This window comes from Chrysemys picta, chromosome 17, assembly GCF_011386835.1.
Source record: "Chrysemys picta bellii isolate R12L10 chromosome 17, ASM1138683v2, whole genome shotgun sequence".
In the NCBI taxonomy this organism is placed as follows: domain Eukaryota; kingdom Metazoa; phylum Chordata; order Testudines; family Emydidae; genus Chrysemys; species Chrysemys picta.
This window is the reverse complement of record NC_088807.1, coordinates 21,383,222-21,409,291: the sequence shown is the minus strand read 5'-3', so window position 1 is coordinate 21,409,291 and position 26,070 is coordinate 21,383,222. Positions and strand designations below refer to the sequence as shown.

Genomic DNA, 26,070 nt, shown 5'->3' with positions numbered 1-26,070 from the left:
GGGGGAGAGAAAAGGTGCTGGGGGACCCCGCTGCAGAGAGAGGAGGGGGACAGACACCTGGGGGGCAGTAAGTGCCATTATTCTAGTGCTGGGGCCAGACGCAGCGCCCCACACACAGGGGCTGAGGGCTCTGTCTCAGGGCGCTGGGCTGTTTGCGATTCTGCGGGATGGCAGGGGACCGGCTTGGGGCTGGGTGATGAGCCCTGGTGATCCTGGGAGATTTAATGATGCAGCTGCCTGTTGGGAAAGCGCTAGGGCCAAACACACCCTGCCCAGTGTGGCCCTGGATGGACGGGGGACGATGTAACTGGAATATGCTTTATGCAAATGGTCTCTTGTAAGGTGTCATTACAAAGCTTATGATCTACTGAGTGTGTTCATCCCATTTGTTTGCATGTATTATTTCTATGTCTGGAATTAGGCGAGTAAGATATAAACTTGTATTACTAATGTAAACATGTTAAGTGGAAGCCGTTACGGGTGCTTCAGAATCAATGTGAACTGTGAATGGGTTTGTTTACCTGCAAACCTTCCTATGTACCTGTCTTCCAGCTACTAGGCTACGAAGAAGGAGGTGTTACAGTGACATGTGATCATGTCACCTGAACTGGAATCCATCTTAAACCTGGTGCTTTTCCATTGAGAGGGAGGGGTGGGAACCCAGCGAGACAAAGGATTCCCGCCTTGTGCCAAAGATATAAAAGGGGTGGAACAGAACAAAGGGGGCTGCCAGTCATGAGGAATCCCCTAGTTACCACCTGAGCTGGAAGTAACAAGGGCTGTACCAGGGAAAGGATTGGGCCCAGACTAGGAAGGAGTCTAGTCTGTGAAAGAAGCTTATTGGAACATCTCTGAGGGTGGGATTTATCTGTATTCAGTTTCTTAATGTATTAGGCTTAGACTTGCATGTTTTGTTTTATTATGCTTGGTAACTTACTTTGTTCTGTCTGTTATTACTTGAAACCACTTAAATCCTGCTTTTTATACTTAATAAAATCACTTTGTTCATTAATTAACCCAGAGTAAGTGATTAATACCTGGGGGAGCAAACAGCTGTGCATATCTCTCTATCAGTGCTATAGACGGCGGACATTTATGAGTTTACCCCGCATAAGCTTTATACCGAGTTAAATGGATTTATATGGTGGTTGGATCCCATTGGGAACTGGGTGTCTGGGTGCTGAAGACAGGAGCACTTCTTAAGCTGTTTTCAGTTAAGTCTGCAGCTTTCGGGGCGTGGTTCAGACCCTGGGTCTGTGTTTGCAGCAGGCTAGCTCAACAAGGCAGGGTTCTGGACACCCAAACTGGCAGAGAAAAAGGGCTCGGTTAACAGTCCCAAGGGGGGTCTCTGTGAACGAACCCGTCACACTGCTGTCAGGTTGGGAGCTGTTTATGGGGGAAATTCTCTGAGGCAGGGGTGTTTGGGAGCAGGGGGGTTTGTGCCGGTGTCTCAGCACCCCATGGGGAAGCCACTTGTCCCCCGGGGAGATTCTCTTCCCTGCATGGCTGGATCCAGGCTCCTGGGGGTGCAGAGAGACGGTGCGTTAGAGGGGGCCCATGCTGCCTTGGGCCCAGCCCCTGGGGGGAGCAAGGGGCACAGAAGGGGGGCCACCTCACCTAGGGTGCCCCCCTTGGGCGGCTGTAATAGGCCTCAGCCAGGATCAGCCCCAGGACGAGCAGGACCGCAGCACCCAGCCCCAGGCGGGCGACGTTGGCGTTGGTGAAATCCAGGGGGGCTACTGTGGGGGGAAGGGAAGAGTCACTTGGTGGCTCGGACGGGGAGATCAGCAGCTGGTGCTGCTCTGGAGTGGAGCCCCCACCCCCGATCCGGCCTAGCCCCCCTCTGGGGTCTCCCAGATGCTGCGGCTTTAGGCCTCCCTGGGGCCGGACTCCTCAGGGGAGGCTGCATCCTGCTGCCCCGGTGGCTGAACCTCAGCTTCCCCGGTGAAGGGGGGTCCCAGGTGGACAAACTGCCCCCGAGACACCCGGCACCTCAGCACCAGGCCATGTGATGGGGACAATCAGAGCCGCAGGGTCTTAGCCCCCCAGAACAGGGAACCACCCCAGCTCCCTGTCCCCATAGGATCCCTCTGTCCACCCCCACAGGTACCTCTGCCCTGCCCTGTCTGCTGTGCAGTGAGCCCAGCCCCGGGGTATCTCGGCTTCTGCCAACCACAGCCAGGCAGTGCGCAGTGGGGGAGGCTGGTACATCACCTGCTGCCCCCCACAGTCGGGCGTTTCCAGGGCCCTGGGGACCAGGGTGCAGCCAGAGGCAGCAGAACATCTATTTGGGGGAGGGTCAGGGGGTCCCCTGAGACTCCAGTGGGAGGAAGAGAAACAAGAACAAAGCGAATTCTGGGCAATGCTCACTCCTATTGCCAGGGGGATGCCATTTGGCCCAAGAAGGGGGAGGGGGCGGTTATTGCCCCAGGACTTTGGCACCCAGCTGGGCCCAATTTCACAGCCCATCTTGCCCGATCCTGCCCCTCCCCTGACATCCTCCTGCAAATTCCAGGCAGCGACCTGCAGGGCAGGAGGCATTGGGGGAACTGGGGGTCTGGTGGTGAGTGAGGGGCAGGGGGCTGCCACTCCCCCTGATATCTGGGCCCCACCCACCCAGAGTAACTGCCCCCATCCCCCACAACCAGCCCCAGCCCCGGGGCACCACGACCCGTTTCCACAGCTGGTTCAATGGCAGATTCCACTCCCTACCCCCGCCCGGCCCAGGGGCCAGGAATCCCCCCTCCCCCCGTTCATCCCCGAATCTCCAGCTGCTGCTGCTTCCCGCAGCTCGGGAACCCCCCAGTGACTCTGTCCCCGCTCCCCGGCCAGTGTCCCCTCTGCTGGGCCCAGGGCTCAGGGCAGAGCCTGGCTCTGAGCATCCCATCAGTGCAAAGACCCCCGGAGGATCCGGCTGGGTGTGGGGCTGGGCGCCGGGACACCGAGCCAGGACCCCTCACCTGCTACCACCAGCTGCACGGGGTCGCTGGGCTCTGAGGAGACGAAGGGCTCTGATTGGGGCCGGTAGCTGCAGCTGTAGTTCCCTCTGTGCTGCCGGCCCACGGTGGGGATGTGGAACTCGGCCCCGTCCCCAGCAGGGTCCAAGTGTCGCTGTGGGTTCAGGTCTCCAGCCTTGTGCAGGAAGAACCTCACGTCCCGGCGATGCCCCTGACACCGGATGGTGTCCCCAGTGAGGCTCAGCGAGATGGAGGGTCTGGGTAAGCTGGGATCTGCGCACAGGAGACAGGCTGTGAGAGCCAGACCCAGGTACCCACCCAGCCCCGGCCTTCCCGGTCAGTCCCAGCCATGGGCAGATCCAGGGGCCCCCAGGCAGAGATTCACTCCCAGATCCTAGAGTTCCACCCACCCAGAATCCCGGCCCTGCGAGCTGGTCTCCCAGCCCCACAGACACCGAGCCGCAGCTCCCTAGTTCTTGGGTCCTCATCCGCCCGTGTGTGGCCCCTGCCTCGTTCACTGCATCCAGCCCTCCCCGCGCCCGAGCAGAGAGCAACTCACAGGCTGGTCTCTGGCGCCCGGCACCGCAGGAGACGAGCTCTACAAAGGAAGGGAGTCAGCCCCCTGGGAGGCAGAGAGGGGTCTTTATCTCCATTCTACACAGAGGGAAACTGAGGCACAGACAGATTCACTTTCCTGAGTGAGCTCCCAGGGGCCGGGACTGTCTCTTCACTCTGTGTTTATGCAGCGCCTGGCACAATGGGGCCCTGATCATGGCGGGGGCCCTACATGCTCCCACAACGAAAGAGATCCAGCGCTATTGAGGCCAGTGTTTGCAGAGATCTCTGCTAACTGTGGGCGTCTCGGTTTGTGGGCGCTCGGCCTGAGATCCCCCAAGATTGAGGCCTCCCCACAATTAAAGACACTTTTGGCAACTGTGATGTGCACCCATCACACAGAGTCTGTGGCCACACCAGGGGCTGGGCCAGATCTCCTGGGTCCCAGCCCAGCACTGTGTCCACCAAGCCACCGCTTCTCCTGCAGCACCTGCCTCATTCAGCTCCGGCCGGGGCCCTGCCTGGGGCAGAGCCTAGAGAACAGAGGGGAGGGGATCACGGGATTAAATAGCGACTCTCGGTTCGTATGCACAAGGGGCAGCGTTAAAGTAGCCTCCCTGCTCCGAGTCTCCAGGGGCTGCTGCTCCTGGCTGGGGAACCCCCCAGTGATTCTGTCCCCGCTTCCCTGCCGGGTGTCCCCTCTGCTGCGTCAGGGCTCTGGCTCTGAGCATCCCATTGGCACTGAGCCCCCGTGAGGGTCTGGCTGGGGGTGGGGCTGGGAACGGGGACGCCGAGCCGGGCCCCTCACCTCTCAGCACCAGCTCCACGGGGTCGCTGGGGTACGACACGGTGATTGGCTCCGATCTGCTGTGATAGGAGCAGCTGTAGCTCCCACCGTGCTCCCGGCTCACGTTGCTGATGGGAAACACAGCCTCATTGTCGTCCGAATCCACAGGTGGGAAATGGCGTCCCTCTCTATTCAGGACGAACCGCACGCCCCAGCGCTGCCCCCGACACCAGATGCTCACGGCTCCCCCCAGGGAGACCCCCCCGCTGGAGCTCAGGGAGATGCTGGGTTTGGGGTAGCTGGGCTCTGCAGTGGGAAGCAGACAGGCCGTGAGACGCAGGCCCCGTCACTCACTCCTGGGGCCCATCCTCACCACACGGCATCAGTGGTGGGTCAGACCCGGCGGCCCTGGGGACGGGCTCCTGGATGCCTTTCCACAGGGGCCAGAGTTTCCTCTGAGCCCTGGGCTAACATAGGGTTACCATATTTCAGCAAGCAAAAAAGAGGACGGGAGGAGCCCCGCCCTAGCCCCGCCCCTGCCCCTCCCACTTCCCGCCCCCCCAGAACCCCCAACCCTCCCCCCGTTCCTTGTCCCCTGACTGCCCCCTCCTGGGACCCCTGCCCCTAACTGCCCCCCAGGACTCCACTCCCTATCTAAGCCTCCCTGCCTCTTGTCCCCTGACTGCCCCAACCCTTATCCACACCCCCACCCCCAGACAGACCCCTGGGACTCCCACGCCCCATCCAACCACTCCCCACCCCCTGACAGCCCCCCCCAGAACTCCCAACCCATCTAAACCCCTCTGCTCCCTGTCCCCTGACTGCTCCGATCCCTCTCCGCACTCCTGCCCCCTGACAGCCCCCCCCTCCAGAACTCGCAACCCATCTAAACCCCTCTGCTCCCTGTCCCCTGACTGCTCCGATCCCTCTCCCCACTCCTGCCCCCTGACAGCTCCCCCCCAGAACTCCCAACCCATCTAAACCCCTCTGCTCCCTGTCCCCTGACTGCTCCGATCCCTCTCCCCACTCCTGCCCCCTCACAGCTCCCCCCCAGAACTCCCAGCCCCCCACCCCCCGCTCCTTGTCCCCTGACTGCCCCCTCCTGGGACCCCTGCTCCTAACTGCCCTCCAGAACCCCACCCCCTACCTAAGCTTCCCTGTTCCTTGTCCCCTAACTGCCCCCTCCTAAGACCCCCCCAACTGCCCCCCAGGACCCTACCCCCTACCTGTACCCTGACTGCCCAAAACTTTCTCCACTCCCCTCCAAAAGCCCCCCCCCGTTTCTTGACTGCCCCCTCCAGAACCTCCCTGCCCCTTCTCCTGCCCCCTGGCCCCCTTACCCTGCTGCTCAGAACAGGGTGTTGGGCTCTGTGTGAGCCGGACATGTGGCTGCGCTCCCCAGCACAACAAAACCCGGTCCCTGGCCCTGCACAGTGCTGCCGGACCGGGCTGCAGGGGAGAGCTGCCGGCTCAGAATGCAGGGCGGATCCGGCTCCTCTACAGCTGCTCCGGAGTCCAGCCCGGGACTTCCCTGCAGCCCTCCCAGCCGCTCGCTCTGCTCTGCCGGGGGAGGGGGGAAATCCCGGACATTGTGAGTGCTTTACAAATTCCCCCCGGACGCTATTTTTAGAACAAAAAGGAGGACATGTCCGGGTAAATCCGGACGAATGGTAACCCTAGCTAACAGCATGAGACACGGAGCAACCCCAGCCCCTGGGGGCCCAGAGCTCTGCTCACTAGTGGGTGACAGGCCAGTCCAGTCTCCAGGGTCCCTTCACTCCCTGGCTTCTCTGCTGGGAGGGCTGGGAGCCAGGACTCCTGGGTCCTATCCCCGACTCTGAGGGGGGAGCAGGGAGGATTGGGGCCAGGACTCCTGGGTTCTGTGCACAGCACAACCACTGACTTGAAGGGGACTGTGCAAGTCTCTACTATACACTGAGGTTTATAACCTTCAGCTCTTCCCATCGCCTTGGAAAAGCCCCCCTGCTCTGCAGCTCCCCTTTGGGGACGGTTCCCCCCTTCCTCTGCACCAAATCTCCAGTGGCTGCTGCTCCCACCTGGCTTGGGTACCCCTCAGTGACTCCTTCCCCGCTCCCCGTCCGGGCGTCCCCTCTCCTGGGCCCAGGGCTCAGGGCAGAGCCTGGCTCTGAGCAACCCATCGGTGCAGAGACCCCCTGAGTGTCCAGCTGGGTGTGGGGCTGGGAGCCGGGACACTGAGCCAGGCCCCTCACCTGCTACAATGATCTCGATGGGGTCACTGGGATGTGACCAGCGACTCTGATCCGTTATGGAGCGATAGTCGCAGGTGTAGCTCCCTCCATCTTCCCGCCCGACACTGGCGATGGGAAATTCAGCCACGGTCCCATCAGGCACCGACTGCGCCTGCCGGTTCGGGTGTCCAGCTTTACGCAGAAAGAACTCCATGCCCGGGTACCGACCCGCACAGCGGATGGTGACGCTTCCCCCGAGCGCCACCACCCTGCTGGGGCTCACCCAGATGGTGGGTTTGAGAAATTCACGCCCTGCTTTCAACAAGAGACAGGAGTTAAACAGGGGAAACACAGTCCCCGATATGTCCCCTCCCTGCCCCAATTCAGTCCATCCATCATTCGGCCTCTCTGGGAGTCTGTCCCTTACCCGGGTTGGCACTGCTGCCCATGGGGCTTGGGGCAGGGGGTTCACCCAGACGTAGCTCAGGTTCCGGCTGCATGACAGATCACTGGGCCCGCCCTGGCCCCACCTGAGGCCAGCCAAGGAGCCTGACCACTGGCCCCCTGCAGCTCTGCCCCCGACCCTGGGATTGGAAATAGAGTCTGTGACCAGTGGGAGTCGCACAAGACCCACCTTTCCCCAGGCCTTGGGAACGGGGCAGCTGTGAGTGCAGGGGAGGGGACAGTAGGAGGGTGGGTCTGGGAGCAGGGGTGCCTCTGGGGAGTTCTCACCACGGCTGCACTGACCGTGAACGTTTCGGTTCCCTGATGGGAACTAGAGCCCATGGACGGGCCCTGTTAGCATTTGTATGAGCTGAAATAAATCCACGTGCTGCCCCCACCCCCAATCCTCACAGCCTGCTGTAGATCAATCTCTGATAATTTTCATGTATCAGGGGGTAGCCGTGTTAGTCTGTATCTAAAAAAACAACAAAGAGTCTGGTGGCACCTTAAAGACTAACAGATTTAAAGTTAAAGATTCTGGTGGCACCTTAAAGACTAACAGATTTAAAGATGTGAAGTGAGGTTTTTACTCACGAAAGCTTATGCCCAAATAAATCTGTTAGTCTTTAAGGTGCCACCAGACTCTTTGTTGTTTTTGATCATTTTCATATAACTTTACATTGTGCCTCTTCATATAACCTTGTGGTGGGTCTACCCACGTGTGACCTCTGTATCCTGGGACTTTGTATCAAAGCCTCATTTAGAAACTTTGCATTGCCCTTGGTATAATATTATAGCCCCTAAGGATAGAATAAGGTAGAAGAAAAATTTCTTTTTGCTAGCAGTAGAACAAGAGCTCTCCCCCCCCCCACTCTTAATCAATTGCCCTGTTGAATGAATGAGGTGTGGATGAGCAAGGCATGAAAGGCAGCACCTCCAGACAGCCTCAACTGTTGGAGAGGGGCTGGGAGCCAGACCCAAGAAAAATAAAACGTGTCAAGTGGGCTCATTAAAGACAAGCAGACATACTGATGGCCTCGGGGGTTAGAAGCAAGCACCTTCTTTTGGAAACACCATCTTTGCAGCATTGGAACAACACTCAAAAGAAAGCAGCACAAAGGACCAATGGACACAGACACTAGGGTTACCATACGTCCGGATTTTCCCGGACATGTCCGGCTTTTGGGGGCTCAAATCCCCGTCCGGGGGGAAATCCCCAAAAGCCGGGCATGTCCGGGAAAATCGGGAGGCTCGGCCGGGGCCTCTTTGTGCGGGGCCGGGGTCGCGGGGCCGGGGGCATGGTGCGGGGCCGGGAGCCGGGCCGGGCGCGCGGTGCTGGGCCGGGGGCCAGGCCGGGCCAGGGTCGTAGTGCCGGGCCGGTCCCGCGGGGCCGGGGGCGCGGGGCCGGTCCGGGCCCGCGGGGCCGGGGAGCCGGGCCGGGGTCAGGGAGCCGGGCCGGGGTCGGGGAGCCGGGCCGGGGTCGGGGAGCCGGGCTGGGAGCCGGGCCGGGACCGCGGAGCTGGGAGCCGGGCTGGGAGCCGGGCCAGGGTCGGGGAGCCGGGGTCGGGGAGCCGGGCCGGGGTCGCGGGGCTGGGAGCCGGGCCCGCGGGGCTGGGAGCCGGGGGTGGTCGGCCGGGGCCGCGCCTCCTCTCCCCCACACCCCCCTCCCTTACCTGCTTCAGGCTTCCCGCGAATTAAATGTTCGCGGGAAGCAGGGGAGGGGGTGGAGACTTTGGGAGGGGGCGGAGTTGGGGCGGGGGCGGGGCTGGGGGGCGGGGCCGGGGCCCCCGGGAGTGTCCTCCATTAGGAGGCACAAAATATGGTAACCCTAACAGACACAAAGTTTGAATCTGGTATAGATTTGCATAAGAGGAAAGCTGCTATAAAACTGAGGTGTCTTGCAGAGGACCCCGGATCTCGTCTTGTCAACATGGGAGCATCGATCCGGATCGGCAGAAGCCCGGCTCCACCCCCTCCCCCATCTAACTCACCTGGCCAGTGAAGTTAAGGGGAGCAACTAATTGGTAACAACAAGACGGAGTGTGTTTGTGTGTGTGTGTGAGTGTAAGTGTAATATATTATATGCATATAATACAGTGTTAGTGAATACATGTATCACTAATAAATGTGGCGTTTTGTCTTATTCCCCCTGAAAAGATCCTGTGCAGTACTTTAAGTACAACACTGCGGGGGGGCAGGACATTGAACCAGGAGACGGTTCCCATCTGCTTCGTCAGACCCCAGGAGCCAGATTCGACTCCTAGTTACTCTATGGGGTGTGGGGGGGCACAGAAGAATGGGGATGACAGGGGGAGTTTGGGTTGAGTTTTGGGGAAGGTTCAGGGCTCAGTTCCTCTTTTCCCCGCACCATATATCCCCTCCCCCATCATTGATGTTACTCACCTCCCCAGACCCCGCTGTGCCCGGCCAGCCAGCAGCCTGGAAAGGAAACCAGTGTTAGGGGCTAGATCCCAGAGCAAGTGGATCCTACACCCTGGTCCCAGATCCCCCACATGGGCACACGCCCTGGTCTCAGATCCCGTCCCCTCTTGGACACACACTCTGGTCTCAGATCCCCCCCTATGGGCACACGCCCTGGCTATCTCCGATACTCACCGAGGAGGACGGTGAGAGCAGATGACATGACGGGGCAGTGGGGACCCCTCAGTGCTGCCACCAACACCCTGATGTCCAGCTCCGCCGAGCCTGAGGCCCGAGTGCGAGCGGAATGAGGAACTGCGCCGGGGGCTGCAGCCCCAGGAAGCCCATGATGCACTCGGCCCCTTTCTTCCCCAACAGATGGTTTCTCTGCAATCTCCAGGCCAAATCTACTGTGGTCAGAGCAAAGCCAGATCGTTGCAACGCCCAGCAAACCACATCCCCTCCTGCAGTTGCCCAGTCCGCCCTCCCATCACCTCCCAGCCCCGCATGGGAGCTGCCCCATCCGGGAACCAGCTGCGAATGGGGCAATCTCAGGAGGCCTCAAGAGGTGCCCAGGCTCAGACTGCCCTGACATTTTCCAACAGGCCTGTCTAGCCTCCCTGGAGCAGCAGCTCAGAGCAGAGGAGGACTCGGCCCCCCGACCCACACAGTGCCCCACATGGAGTGACCCTTTCCCATGGAGCAGGGCAGAGATTCCTTCCTGACCCGGCTGGGCCCCGCACCCGCCCTGGAGCATGAGGGTGGAGAGACCTGGCCAACCTCCTTCTCAGGTAGTGTCACTGCAGATGCTGTTCTTAGCACAGTGGTGTGAGGCAGAGACAGAGACGGGACATAGGGGCCGTGGTTTCTGGCGCCTGTGAGGTGGGGAGGGAGGGAGGGAGGGATACATTTAGATCCTAAGTTGCTAAATCAGCAGCCAAAAAATCCGTAAACAGGGGAAGTGCGTCCGGAGCTGGTGCTCACTTTCTGTTTCTGTTACGGCCAGTGAAACTCAGCGTAAACCTGACTCCCCGGCAGCGAGCCTGTAATATACCCCAGCTATGGGAGGGGACTGGGGTCTAGTGGTTAGAGCAGGAGGGCCCACTGCCCCCTGCCCCCCAGGAGCAATCCCATCTCCCCCAGGTGTGACACACACTCCCAGCGCAGGGAGAGGGGGGCTGGGAGCTGCCCAGCGGGGCTGGTTTGTAGTTCTGTGTTTATTACAAATCTGGAGATTAACAGGATGCAAAATCACATAAAAGCTACCTCAATGTGTCCCCTCCCCCTCCCGGTGCTGAGCTCCTCCCGGCCCCCCACATGTGGGGCTTGGCGGGGCAGGGGGACAGCAGCTCGATGGGATGGGGCTGCAGTGGGGGGAGGGCAGCATCCCCCCTAAATCTTCCCTAGAAGCAGAGTTCTCTGGGGCTGGCACTGCAGGGGGGTGAGTCTGTTGCCCCCTGGATGCCAGCGCCCCATGGCTGCGGGGGGCTCTCACTGCGGGGCCCCCCGGCTCACGTTGATCACGACGTACACGCTGGGGTGGGTGGGCTCAGGGGCAGGGGATGGCAGGAGCGCTGCCAGCTTTTCTGCTGCCCTACGCGGCGGAAGGTCCCACCCCAAAATGCCGCCCCCCACAGAGGCGGTGGAAGGTCCCGCCCCCGAAATACCGTCGCGGTCACCACCCTGCAAATTGTAGCACCCTGGGTGACCGCCTAGGTCGCCTAATGAGTTGCGCCGGCCCTGGGGAACGGACCCCCCCACTTAGCCTGCAGCATCTGGCACTGGTGTCGGGCTCCTGGGGCTGGGAGGGGAGTCATTGAGGTAGGTGTGTGTGTGTGTGTGTGTGTGTGTGTGTGTGTGTGTGCACCAGGACCCCCCCACCCCAAACACACACTCCCACACAGACAGACACCCTGCAATCCCAGCTGGTGATCCCATAAGCCTAATCCCCTCCCAGCAGCCCCACCCCACATCACTGAGTGTGCCAGGTGAAGAAGGGGTGGGGGTTCGACGTGAGGGGGCTCCCAGGGCCCATGTGGGTCAGGGTTGGGGGTCAGGCCCTATGGGGGAACCGGGGACACTTACCAGGGTCGGCGGTTGTTTCCCTTTGTCGATGGAGGCGTCTACGGAACAGAGACACCCGCTGAGCTGCACCCCCGGCCGGCCCAGAGCAGAACCCCACACCCAGCTCTGACCCCCCCCATCCATCCTGCGGGCTCAGAGACCAGCACAGCCAGTCCCCCCGCTCCACCCCACAGCATGGGCCAGGATCATTAACCCTGAGGGAAGAAAACTGAGGCACAGAGACGGCGGCAGAGTCTAGGGGGTTATGGCGGGGCAGGGGGGCTGGGAGTCAGAATGTCTGGGTTCTTACCCCGGTTCTGGGAGGGGAGTGGGGTCTAATGATTAGAGCAGGGGGCTGGGAGGCAGGAGTGGATGGGGATTCCCCACAGGTCACTGGCTGGGAAGGTCCGATGGAGAAGTGAAGGGGGGACATACAAAGCCCCAGGCCTGTGGCGGAGAATGGGGAATACACAGAGGGAATCCCCGAACTAGAGGGGGAGGGAAGGGTGACCCCCAAGGAGTTGGTGGGGAGGGAGGCAAGAAACTCAGCTGACACCAGCTACCTCTGGGGCCTTCTCCTTAGTCCCGCCCAGCAGCAGCTGTAAATCAGGCTCTGCCCCATGTGGGTGGAGCCCCCACAAGCTCTACCCCTCTCCAGGGCTCCTGCCCCATCCTGGTACCCCCTTGGGTGCATTACTTACAGACAGGGTCTTGCTGAGCTGCGGCCTTCAACACCCCCAAAAAGCTGGTGTCAAAAGAGAGAAAATCCCCTTGTAAATGTCATAGCCCCCCACTCGCAGGGAGATTCTCCATCACACCCAGAGAGCCCCCCCATCCTCCCTCATGCTGTACCCTAAACCCCTGCTCTAACCACTAGACCCCACTGCCCTCCCCAAGCTGGGACAGAACCCAGGAGCCCTGTGACCCAGGCAGTTCCATTGGGAGGGGGAGGAGCCTGGGTTCCTAACTGCTCGGTCTCTGTGCGGCTCCTTTTCCTGCCTCTGCAGGACACTGATGCTCTGTCCCTCGGGGGAACACCCAGCACCTCATGTTCATCTTTATAAAATGATTGTGTGGCATCCAATGCAAAGTTTGGCATGTTGGGTGTCTTCGGAAGGCTCATAATGCACTGAGCATGGTTGTTATAGGGATGTTATAGTAATGGTTACAGTGATGTTATTGTAAGGTATAATTTCATGTATATAGTTATGAGGCTGAAAATGTATCCTCGTGGCTTAAAGCAAGCCCAGGCAAAAACTCTCCCAAAGCAGAGGGGCAGTTCACACCTCATCAGGGCATGTGTGAGCCAAACCCAGCCCAGCCTCACAGGAACAAAGGACGTCGGCCTAGGCAGTAACAAAGAATCTCTTAGATCCTCAAGGGAATCACCCCCCTTCCTTTGGTCAGTTTGAAACTGTGATGAGGTAATACTCACCTGACTCTGAAGCGGGGAGCAAAACCTGGAGGAAAGAAAGCACATGACAAAAGGGAGAAACATTTTGCCATACTCTCTCTCTTCCACCTACATCTACAGACACCACCACCAAGCGACTGAAGCGCTGATCACAGGGGAGAGCCTGGCTGTAGAGCACCCAGCCAGCCTGTGGTGAGAAACATCTACGTTTGTCAGGACGTTGACAGTGTTAAGATCAGCTTAGAAGGCGTTTTGCTTTTATTTCATTTGACTAAATCTGACTTGTTGTGCTTTGACTTATAATCACTTAAATCTACCTTCATAGTTAATAAATCTGTTTGTTTGTTCTACCTGAAGCAGCGCGTTTGGTTTGAAGCGTGTCAGAGACTCCCCTTGGGATAACAAGCCGGGTACCTATCAATTTCTTTGTTAAATTGACGAACTCATATAAACTTGCAGTGTCCAGTGGGCAGAACTGGACACTGGTTGCATCTGGGACTGGAGATATTGGCTAGTGTCATTCGTTTGCAAGTAGCTGGGAGCTTTGTTCCATGCTCAAATGCGGCGACTCCTAACACGATTTTCTTAACCGTCTGTTTTATTCCAGTATGTAGACGACCTATGCTTAGCAGCTCGCACCAAGGAGGAGCGTTTCGCAAAGCTGGACGAGCTCCCGCAAATTCTTAAGGAAGCAGGATTAAAGTGCAACCTTGCCAAGGCGCGATTAATGAAAACCCATTGTCTCTATCTTAGGTCTGACTCTAACAAAATGGGGTCCAACTCCCTCACAGCAAAAGGCGGAGGCAGTCCAAAAGTTGTCGATACCGGAGGACCTAACGGCATTAAGATCCTTTTTAGGCTTAACTGGGTTCCACCGGGATTTCATTCCTAACTTTGCTTCCATTGCAGGTCCTTTGTACCAACGGCTAAAGAAGGGTGTTCAATGGGAATGGACTGAACAACACACGGAAGCAGTGTCCCGGCTGAAACAAGCCCTTGGCAAGGCTCCGGTGTTGATCATTCCAAATCCCGAGATACCTTATCACTGGGAGGTGGCGGTGAGTGTTAATGTATTAGCGGCTGTTGCTTCCCAAGAGAGACATGGGAAATTCAGACCCGTGGCCTATGCCTCACGTTCAATGTCTCCAGTAGAACTTAAATACGACAACGGTGAGAAGTACTTTGTGGCCACTAGTTGGGCCATACAACATTTTGCTTTCCTAATTGGCCTCAGCCCGATCATATGACACTCATCGTACACACCCCTTCAGTTTCTGTTATCTAATCGCATTAAAGATGGGCATGTTTCCAACACCCACATAGCCCATTGGGCTTTATTGTTACAGGGGAAGGATATTGCAGTAAAACCTGTTAGGATGCCATCTTTGCTGCCCACAGCCTTACTATATCAAGGAGAGCCCCATGACGGTCCAGACACAAATGAACAGAGTCCAGAGGGAATGGTAGAAAGAGTCTTCTTCCTACCTCTAATCCAAGAAAAAGGTTCCTTTAAAGGGCACCACTTCTTTGTGGAAGGATCAAGCGATCATGATCCTCAAGGGAATTCATGCACTGGCTTTGGGATTTATGTCATTCCTCCCAAAGGAGAGCCTTGGGGAAAAGCATACTCATGTACCCCTCATTCGGCCAGGGTATTGGTCTGTTTTCAGACTCCATCTGGGTGAGCAGTTCTGTCACTGAGTTACTGCCCTGTTGGGAAACAAACGGGTTCACGTCCTCTGATGGGTCCCCAATCAAGTATGCATCACTGTTAAAGTACATCCGTGACCTGGCATTAGAAATCACTATCTCAGGATGGCCATTCATGGTAAAGAAGGTCAAAGCCCATTCCAAATCAGAACCCTATGCGATCGAAAATGGAAAGGCTGATAAACTAGACAGAGAAGGAACTCAATCAGGGGAACCTTGGAAAGAAAAGAACTTAGAACAGTCCTTCATAACCCTTGGTTCTAAATATTCAGTTGCTGCTGCCAAGATGGTAGAGACTAATATTCCAGAAATGCAAGCATCAGATAAAGATATAGTGGAGATAATTCGAGAACTCTCCAAGACAGAAGGAGAATGGTCATCTCTGTTGAACCCTGTTTATGGGCGGTATAGACAACATCTACAGGTGGTGGATAAAATCCTCATGTATACAGGAGGCCTTTTTCCAGTGTGGGTGGTTCTGACCTCCCTAAGAAGGGAAATGATATACATGGTCCATGATACTCCAACAGGGGGACATCAGGGGGTAGACAAAACAGTTCAACGTCTCTTAACCATGGGTTGGTGGCCTCTTCTTAAATTAGATGTACAGCAGTACTGTGACAACTGTTTGACTTGTGCTCAAGTCAACCCAACTCCTTCTAAGCATAATGCACCATTACAATCTCAAGTGTATGAAGGTTCATGGATGGCTTTGCAGATTGATTTCATAGGCCCTCTACTGCATACCCAAAGAGGCAATCAATACCTCTTGGTGGTTGTCGAACCTTTCTCAAAACGGGTGTAGTCTTTTCCTTTGAAGACCAATACTGCAAAGGCCACAGCCAAGGTTCTGGTAGAACAAGTCTTCTCTCGTTGGGGGATCCCTGTGAAAGTGGAAGCAGACCAGGGATCACATTTCACAGGGCAGTTCTTCAAAGACTGTCTTAAACTAATGGGAGTCCCGCAGAGACTACACATCCCATACAGACCACAGTCATCTGGGATGGTGGAATGTACAAATCGGACCATGAAAATAATGTTGAGGAAACTGGTGGATGCCAATGGACGCAACTGGGATTCCCTCATGCTGCTAATTCTCATGGCATTAAGGGCAACTCCTGCTGCGTCTACCGATAAGACATCCTTTGAAGTAATGAGAGGCCGAAGTATGAGGCTACCAGAACACCTAATTTGGCACACCAGTGGTACTCAATTGGAGGGAATCAAAATGGATACCTACCTGCAACATCTGCAGGAACATTTAAATCAGATCCGCTGGAAAACTGGGGAAATCAAAACGCAAGGCTAAGGCCTACTTCGATAAAACCCAAAGAGAGACTACTTGGGAGGTTGGTGAGCTAGTAATGCTGTTATCCTACAAAGCATCAGAGCATAGACTGTGTAATCGGTGGATCAGACCTTTCCGAATCATCGGTAAACTCAGTTCAGCAGTGTATAAGATTAGAGTAACAGGAGGCAAGTGTACTAAAGATAAAATCTACCCTGCTAATCAGTTAAAGCTGTATCAATCATCCAGGTCCCTGGAACAGTTTGCTTCCCAGAAGCTAGCTGAATTGTCTCCTAAAAACCCACCATAATCGGAGTTCAAAGGATTGCATCATGTAATGGACATTGAGATTTCTGACCTGCTACTCCTTCATCGTTGCCCTGACTCCTGAGGGTAGGACTAGGCCAAAATCAAGACTTTGGGGCTAAACTCCTGTATAAAGTACACCAAGCTGCCCAGCACCACAATACCCAACGACGCCTCCACACTCAGGTGTTTGACCATTTGAAACGTATCGCGCCGCCAACGGAGATTGAACAAACCCTTATCACCAATCAAGGCAATGAACTTACTTTAAAGCTATATGCCAATTTGCTGGCAAATGACTCTACAGACTCATTCCCACATCTTGTAAACATCTTAAGTGTTGATGCGAGGGTGAATATTGTTTGGGGTTGGAAAGAGGAGACTTAGGGCTGGTCTACACTAGGGAGGGGGTGTGACGATGCGGTTCTGGCGGGACCCAACTGAGAGTGCCAATTCTGGACAAACTGCTAAAACAGGGCTTTCACAGCCCAAGGCTGGGGTTTCTCCACCTCTAAGGCAAACCAAACCAGCCAGACAAAGAGGACTTCGGTCTCACCCCACTGGCTAACCACAAGTCTCACAAGCAATTCCCTTAGACACTCCAGTTTCCCAGTATCACCACCAGTGCCACTCGTTATGGAGACAAATGGTTATGAAAAACAATATCCCAATATACACAAAAAAGGTTCTCTTGATCCCAAAGGACCAAGCCCCAGACCCAGGTCAATATACAAATCAGATCTTACCCACAAATCACACTGTTGCCAATCCTTTAGAATCTAAAATCTAAAGGTTTATTCATAAAAGGAAAAAGATAGAGATGAGAGTTAGAATTGGTTAAATGGGATCAATTACATACAGTAATGGCAAAGTTCTTGGTTCAGGCTTGCAGCAGCGATAGAATAAACTGCAGGTTCAAATCAAGTCTCTGGAATACATCCCCAGCTGGGATGGGTCATCAATCCTTTGTTCAAAGCTTCAGCTTGTAGCAAAGTTCTTCCAGAGGTAAGAAGCAGGATTGAAGACCAAATGGAGATGAGGCATCAGCCTTTTTATAGTTTTTTCCAGGTGTAAGAACACCTCTTTGTTCTTACTGTGGAAAATTACAGCAAAATGGAGTCTGGAGTCACATGGGCAAGTTCCTGCATACTTTGCTGAGTTACAAGGCGTCTCTCCATGGGTCAGTTGTATAGCTGATGGCCCATTAAGGACCATCAAGCAGGCTAGGCAGAGCTAACACCCACCTGTCTGGGAGGTTTCCCAGAAGCACAGCATAAGTTTGAAATACAGACAGTACAGAGCCAATATTTATAACTTCAACTACAAAAATGATACACACGTATAGACAGCATAATCATAACCAGCAAACCATAACCTTGTCTTAGACACCTCATTTGACCCCCCTTTATACAAGATTTGGTGCCACTACAGGACTTTGGTTGCAACCATGTTCTATATGGTCCCAGATTATATCAATAACGTCACAGGGGGTCGATGTAAGATACGCAACTTCAGCTACAGGAATAGCGTAGCTGAAGTCGACATATCTTATTTCGACTTACCTCCCGTCCTCACGGCGCAGGATCGACGGCCGCAGCTCCCCCGTCGACTCCGCTACCGCCACTCGCCCTGGTGGAGTTCCGGAGTTGACGGGAGCGCATTCGGGGATCGATATATGGCGTCTAGATGAGACACAATATATCGATCCCCGATAGATCGATCGTTAACCGCTGATCCGGCGGTAATCTGGACGTACCCTAAATCTTCACCTTCACATGATTCAAAGTCAAAAGGATATGAGGTAATCATAAGTTGGCAATTTAAATAAAATCAGGGAAAATTGATCACCGCGATAAAACGGCGGACCAAACTACCCGCCTCGACTAATGATACAATATTAAAATACACAATATACCCACATATATGTCCGGCAGATACAGAGCAGGAATTTGTACAATTCTCCAACCATTACCTAATAATTGCGTTTGGTGGAGCCATACTAAATTAACTGTTCAACCTCCTAACGTAAATAAGTTTCCAGAAATTTTAAATTTGGATCCCCATCCTGAATTCATCAACCATCTAATCCAACATGTTACAGGAATTAGTGGGGAAGAAGTCACCTTTAAGTATCAATTAACAGGTGTGACATCACTGCCATCAAGTGGTTGGAAAAGAATTCAGCCATTAGATGAGGATTCAGAAGAGGGAGGATGTAACACCTATATCTTCACATTAACCAATTCCACATCCCTCGGACATGGAATTCCCCATGGGAATTGGAAACACAAGGCTAATTATGAAAACTCTGACACAAATCTGACATCAGGAATCATAATACTCAAAAACCAGTGGGAGAACCCTTTAACCTGTCTGGTCATTCAATGACAGACCTGCGGGTGACTATTTTACAACAGAAAAGCTTCAAAAACAGACTCCAACGAGAAACGACTGAACTCGAATTGATATGCAAATTAGACACAGTCAATTTAGGTTTGAATAAAGACTGGGAATGGCTGAGCCATTACAAACATTGAATCTATCTCCCCGTGTAAGTACTCTCACGCTTCTTATCAACCTGTCTGTTGATAAGCTTGATTATCACTTCAAAAGTTTTTTCTTTCTTACTTAATTGGCCTCTCAGAGTTGGTAAGACAACTCCCACCTGTTCATGCTCTCTGTATGTGTGTATATATCTCCTCAATATATGTTCCATTCTATGCATCCGAAGAAGTGGGCTGTAGCCCACGAAAGCTTATGCTCAAATAAATTTGTTAGTCTCTAAGGTGCCACAAGTCCTCCTGTTCTTTTTGCAGATACAGACTAACATGGCTGCTTCTCTGAAACCTATGAAAACTTTGTAACCGGAGGAAGTCTAACCTTATACAAAGTAGAACATGAAGATGAAGGGCTATATGAAATCTGTCTCATAGTTACCTTTCAAACTAAATTGGGAGATAAGAAATATATATTGAATATGACTTTTGAACTTAAGGTTCACAGCCCAATAATTGATTATGACTATGACAACACCACTGATGATGTATTGATTTGTCCAGTAACAAACCCCAGGCCAGCCAGTGGTCTCACCACAACACCCATATTTGGTGTATTAATCAATCAAGTTCAATTTATGCATATTCCTGTGGTGTTAAACTTATCCAACTGGCATTTAGGGGGAATTTGAATATTGCAAACATACCAAAGTAGCTTCCTTTTTCTCAGTGGATAAGCTTGTAACCTATCAGCAACAAGTTCGAGATGTATCAATGTTGGGGGTAGATAACAAAACAAAATCATATACCTCCAGGCAAAAATGTAGCTTAAACCCACTGGGAGTTCTGGGGTCCATTTCAGGACTATTTGGTTCAGGGATGTCAATGTGGAATCGTATAGATGTTTGGAAAATTCATAAGCACATAAATTATACGTTACAAGAGGAGGCTGATCAAGTGATGAATCCAATGTTGCAAGGCATAAAAGGGCTATCACAAGAGGAACGTTTTACTATTTATAACATGCATGACATAGCATGACTATTCAATGACACTCTGTGATGCAACAGGGAGCAGGGCAGATTTGACCTGGGAATGTTGCAGGGGAGTTACATTGGGGATGGGGGACTTCCCTTGAAGGAAGATACCTGAGCTGTAACCTGAGCCAGGAGGGGGGGTTGGGAGAAGTGACACCTTCTGGACGGGAGACTGGACAAAGGAGAGGAGGAGCTGGGGGGAGGGGGGAAGAGAGATGCTGGAGGAGTTTTTTGGTTTCAGTTTTGTGCTGGGTGGTGGAATGCAGGGAACCCCAAAGCTGGGGTCTAAGCTCCCTGCCCCCCAGAAGGACTTGACAGAGGGGTCCTGGTTGTACCTACAAGCTCTGTTTTAGACTGCGTTCCTATTGTCCAATAAACCTTCCATTTTACTGGCTGGCTGAGAGTCACGGTGAATCCCAGGAAGAGGAGTGCAGGGCCCTGACTCCCTCACATTCTGTGACACATTCAATCCAAAAATAACCAGCTAATTGCTCAGAATAATGATTCCCCCTCTAGGATTACAATTAAAACAATTGGTATCCTGAAAGGAAACCCACCTTATCCAAATAACAAATGACGTGGATAAGGCTAAACAAGCAATTGTCCAGTTATTAGATGGGGAAGGCCAAGAAGTAGATTCTCCCTGGGAGGAAATTGGATTGAAAGGATGGATTATCATCCAAGGTATTGCAACTGGAATTGTTTTCATCACTTTAGGATGTACACAATGTAAAATCAATAAGTTACAAAAACAAACACCTCTGATACAACCAACTAATTATGCCTCCATAATGCCTACGTTGGAGATATATCAAGAAATAGAGCCTGTTCCCACACCTGAACTACCTGTTCCTTGGTCAGTGTGGTTCTGTAGCAATCACCCCATCAAAGGGGGGATTTGTAGCCCATAGAATTATTTTGCTAGTTATTATATCCTATTAATCCAGCCAGCCGTATTAATTAATATGTTTCTTTTCCTGAAATGAATCCATTTTATTCTTATATTTTATTAGTTTTAATTTCTTGGAATTTAGGATGTGTTGAGCAGGGCCGACGCAACCCATCAGGCGACCTAGGCGGTCGCCTAGGGTGCTACAATTTGGGGGGCAGCGACCGCGGCGGTATTTTGGCAGCGGGACCTTCCACCGCCTCTGGGGGGGCGGCATTTTGGGGCGGGACCTTCCGCCGCCTAGGGCGGCAGAAAAGCTGGCGGCGCTCCTGGTGTTGAGACATGTTTTCAAATAATACGTTTTGCTGAAATGCTGAAATGCAAGAAGCCTACCGGCCTGTAGGATCCGGTAAGAGTTGCTATATAGCAAAAAGTAGAATTCATTATAAATATGTCAGCATAAAAGTTGGCAACCTATGGCTAGATAATAATGGTCCCTGAACTTTGGGGAACCAAGGGGAGGAACTATCCAGATCACATCACAGGTTTATCTGGCTCCTACAACCGGTTGGTAACCGCAGGATACACCACAACTCGAGGTCATCAAGAGAGCCTAGGTTGGCAGTTTTGGAGTGAGATAATTCTTAGGCCTTGGCTACACTTGCAGCTGTACAGCGCAGTGAGGTAAACCTGTCTTCGTACAGCTGAGTAGGGAAAGCGCTGCAGTCTGTCCACACTGACAGCTGCCGGCGCAGTGGTGTGGCCACACTTGTAACATTTGCAGCGGTGTTGGGAGCGGTGCATTATGGGCAGCTATCCCAGCATTCATGTGGCTGCAACGTGCTTTTCAAAACAGTGGGGTGGATTGTGACAGGGAGTGTGGGGGGAGAGAGAGTGCTTTTTGGAGCATGTCAGCTCTCTATTTTGCAAGTTCCGAACTCCCAGCCCCCTGCTCATTCATTTACTCACTCAAAGCAAGCTGTTTGATTTTCTCTGTGGTACGAGCTTTGAAACCGACACTTCCGCATTCCTGCAGCCGGTCACAACAATGGAGAGGATTGGCCACTTGACAAGGTGATTAGTACAGCACTCCAAGCGTTTACACTCACACCTGTGAGTTGTAGCCACTCCGCTGCAGCTGTTATTCCTCTCGGAGATGTGGAGTACCTGCAGCGGTGTACCCCGGGAGATACAGCGCTGCAAGTGCCCTGCCAGTGTGGACGGGGAGTGAGTTACAGCGCTGGGGGAGGCTTTACAGCGCTGTAACTTGCAAGTGTAGCCAAGGCCTTAATATATTTAGAAAGTAAGTGTCATAATCCACTAACCTATATGTGACGAACTGGGACTGTTCTTACTGTGGTCTGTGAATGCTGACAGGGGAGTGTGACTAGGATAGTCTGCATTGGGGGATGGGAGTCTGCCCGAAGGCGAATACCTGAGAGTGTAACATTAGAACCCAGGAAGGGGTTGGAGGCCAGGTGACTCCTTGGCCCGGGAAACTGAACAAAGGCTGTGGGAGGGGTCGCTGAAGGCAGAGTCCTGGAAGCTGGGTGGTGAGATGGTGGGGAGGCAGAGATTGCTCTGACCTCCCAAGGGGGGCTGGGATGCCCCGGGACCCCAAGATGGACCTAACTGAGGGGTTCCCTGTTGTCTGTGCCTGCAAGACCTGTCTTGGACTGTATTCCTGTCATCCAAATAAACCTTCTGCTTTACTGGCTGGCTGAGAGTCATGGTGAATCGCAGGAAGCCGGGGGTGCAGGGCCCTGAGTTCCCCAATACTCCGTGACACTATAGGAGAAGGGGACCCATACATTTCTTAGGGTACGGAAACAAGATTTGGGTATAGTAGGTTGGGCCTGAATTACATAGCTCAGGATGCTATAAAATACCCTGTCAGTCCACAGGACCCTGGGCTGGAACCTGGAGTAGAGGGCGGGCCCGGAGTAGAGGTTCCCCCCAAACCTCCCAATTGACCTGGACTGTGGGTTCTTCCAGAGGGGAAGGTCCCTGGGCTGTTCCCCAACCCACATGGTGAATCTCTGAGGCAAGAAAATCCGCCAATAAGCACAGGACCCACCAAGATAGAGGAGGAACTTTGTCACAGTACTTATAATAGAAATGTTACCACTGGGAGTTTTGGAATTCTTTTACTGTTTTGCAGTTATAAGTTTCATTGCATTCCTTGTTTTTATGTTAATGGCAATAAAGATTTTATCAATTTGGCATTGTCCTCAGTGTATGCGTTCTTGCCAAGCACCTCGAGAGTCCTCTCCCGATATAGAACTCTCTGGGTTCTTAAACTCTGTAGTCTGAATTGGACAAGAACCTATAAATCTCTGGTCGGATGCGATCAGTGGCGAGCCATAAAAATTCACATATCAAATACAGGTCAACAAGAAGGAAAGCAGAATGGTGATTTAATTATGTTACCTGCTGACAGTTTGGAAACTTGTAGCAAGAAGAAAAAGATTCCTAAGCTTGTGTGTGGCACTAACACCTCCTTATCTTTACTGGAAATACCTCTTGACTTTGCTTTGAAAAGATCCAGCGTGGATAGCTCTGAGAAGGCTTCAGATGGAATGAAAATTGTTAGGGAAGTTGAGCAGCCCTATAACCAAGTCGCGGTGCTTAACCAGTTTGTTGGGGGGACAAGGTTGTTGAGAAAGGAATGTCGCCATTCTGATTCTGTAAGCGAACAGTCCGTGCTTCAGGGCAGATTTGGTTACTGGTGTTTCAGAGCAGAACAGTTTTATGGCTGAATGCTTAAGGATGCAGAGGAGAGCAAGCAAACTCTCACTCTCAGACTCTTTGGATTTGTGTGCTATCTCCTTAAGACCGTGTCTAGCGTTGAAATTGGTAGCAGCTGAGAATCTAAAAGCTCGTGCCTGTGTTGATGCAAATTACCTGACTGATTGGGAGAAGAAAGACATTCCAGACCTGAAAAAACTAAGTCTTCTCGGTTTGGCTGGTTTGGTTTGCCTTAGTGTGCAAAGGAACCCCAGTCTTGGGCTGTAACTGCCCTGCTCTGAGCAATTTGTCCTGACTGGTACACTCAGTTGTGTCCCACCAAGGGCAGCATCGTTACAATGGTTAACGAGGTCATGAACAAAGGCTGTTTACTCCCGGCCAGGCCACAACATATATCTGAACGGTGTCTCGGGTTTGGGGGGGGGCCTCATAGGAAGGCCCAACTGTGACGGGTTGGATCACAGAACCCGCCTTGGGAGCTGCCACCTGATGTGCCCATACTACTTCTACCCCTGCCTTCCCTGCCAGCTCGGGACCCCAGCATCCTGTCTTGCTGAGACAGACACTCCCGTCTGCTCCAACAAAGACCCAGAGTCTGAATTACTTGCCCCAAAGCTGCAGGTTTACCTGAAAGCAGCTCACAGAAGTGTTCCTGTCTTTAACACTCAGATGCCCAACTCCCAATGGGGTCTAAACCCAGATAAATCCGTTTTACCCTGTATAAAGCTTATGCAGAGTAAACTCATAAATTGTTTGCCCTCTATAACACCGATGAAGAGATATACACGGCTGTTTGCTCCCCCAGGCATTAATACATACTCTGAGTTAATTAATAAGTAAAAGTGATTTTATTAAATACTGAAAATAGGATTTAAGTGGTTCCAAGTAGAAACAGACAGAACAAAGTAGGTCATCAAGCAAAATAAAATAAAATGCACAAATCTATGTCGAATAAAACTGAATACAGATAATCTCACCCTCAGAGATGCTTCAGTAAGTTTTTTTTTTTCCTCAGACTGGTCACCTTCCAGGCCTGGGCACAATTCTTTCCCCTGGTACAGCTCTTGTTCCAGCTCAGGTGGTAGCTAGGGGATTCTTCATGATGGCTCCTCCCCTTGTTCTGTTCTACCCCTTTATATATCTTTTGCATAAGGCGGGAATCCTTTGTCCCTCTCTGGGTTCCCACTCCCTCCTTCTCACTGGAAAAGCACCAGGTTAAAGATGGATTCCAGTTCAGGTGACATGATCACATGTCACTGCAAGACTTCATTGCCCACCTGCCAGCACACACAGATACAGGAAGACTTAGAGGTAAACACAGCCATCTGAAGACAATGGTCCTGGTTAATGGGAGTTATCAAGATTCCAAACCACCATTAATGGCCCACACTTTGCATAATTACAATAGGCCCTCAGAGTTATATTTCATATTTCTAGTTTCAGATACAAGAGCGATACATTGATACAAATAGGATGATCACACTCAGTAGATTATAAGCTTTGTAATGATACCTTACAAGAGACCTTTTGCATGAAGCATATTCCAGTTAGATTATATTCACTCATCAGCATATTTTTATAAAACCATATAGACATTTGCTACCTGCCGCCAACTAACAACCACGGATGGCCCAGCCCCCCCAGGAAGCCAGCCGGGTGTGACTGGCCGGACAGCCAAGGACTGAGGAGGGGCGGGAGGCCGGGGTTCGCCCGGGAAGCTGAGCAAAGAGGGAGCCGAGGGACAGAGCAGGGGCCCAGGGGGTTACCGCTTGGCTGGACCCGGCTATAACGTTCTTCTCTTCGGGCAAACCCGGAACTTTCTGTGCTGGGTGCAGTGGCCTCCTAGCCCCTTCTGTGTGCCCATGCAGCAGGGTGCCCTGCAGAGGCTGGCAGAGGGGTGCGTTGCTCCCCAAGATTGTACCCGGCTCCCTCAGGGTCTGCCTCAGTGGCACTCTCTGAACATCGCTCGTGACAGGAAGCTGGGGGGCAGCCGGCCCAGGGGTCCAGCCTAAGGAGGCAGGGGAGCCGCGGGGTTTGCCCTGAAGAAAGAGTGAGACCCCCAGGGGGTCTGGCACATTGATGAGGGCTCCCAGAGGCTGCTCCAAAGCTGGGACCATAACCCCGATCCGGTGGATCTGTGACAGTCCCCTTTGCTGGGCCCAGGGCTCAGGGCAGAGCCTGGCTCTGAGTGTCCCATTGGCGTGGAGCCCCCCTGTGGGGCTGGCTGGGTGTGGGGCTGAGAGTGAAGACACTGAGCCGGGCCCCTCACCTGCTCCCACCAGCTCCATGTGGTCGCTGGACTCCGACCAGGTGTTGGGATCCGAGTCGGGGGATAATAGCAGGTGCAGCTGCCTCCATCTGCCCGGCTCACTTTGGGGATGGGAAATTTGACCCCAGTCGAGTCCCCACCCCACACTGCTGCGTTCCCGGCCCCAGCCTTGTACAGAACAAACTCCAGACCCCGGTGCTGACCCCGACAACGGACGGTCGCGGCTCCCCCTAGGCTGAGGGCGATGGAGGCTTTGGGGGAGCTGAGCTCTGCAGTGGGAGGGAGACAGACCCCGGCACAGCCACTGCGCCCCGTCCCCAGCATGGAGTATCAGCAATGGGCAGAGACAAGGTCAGGGTCTCCCTTGGGATCCAGAGCTGAGATATCCCCCCTACTCCCAACCTTCACTGGTTGGGCTGGACATCCCATCTGCTGGGCACCAGGGCACACGGAGAATTCCCGGGGGTCTGGCTGGG

General features: G+C 53.4%; 1 protein-coding gene across 2 annotated transcripts in view; it reads right to left on the bottom strand.

Moving 5' to 3' along the window:
* Positions 1-304: 304 nt before the first annotated feature.
* Positions 305-26,070, bottom strand: part of LOC103307367 (immunoglobulin superfamily member 1-like) — a 39,075-nt gene continuing 13,309 nt past the window's right edge. The window contains exons 1-7 of one of the 2 annotated variants that reach the window (XM_065571709.1): positions 9,570-10,932; positions 9,357-9,392; positions 6,531-6,821; positions 4,321-4,605; positions 2,961-3,230; positions 1,618-1,739; positions 305-1,520 (exon numbers count right to left, since the gene is read on the bottom strand). In XM_065571709.1, coding sequence (XP_065427781.1) covers positions 1,618-1,739; positions 2,961-3,230; positions 4,321-4,605; positions 6,531-6,821; positions 9,357-9,392; positions 9,570-9,597 — 1,032 coding nt within the window. In that variant the 5' untranslated portion in view covers positions 9,598-10,932 and the 3' untranslated portion in view covers positions 305-1,520. Of the gene's footprint in view, positions 1,521-1,617; positions 1,740-2,960; positions 3,231-4,320; positions 4,606-6,530; positions 6,822-9,356; positions 9,393-9,569; positions 10,933-26,070 lie in introns of those variants that run through there. The other variant, XM_065571706.1, reaches the window with a different exon arrangement.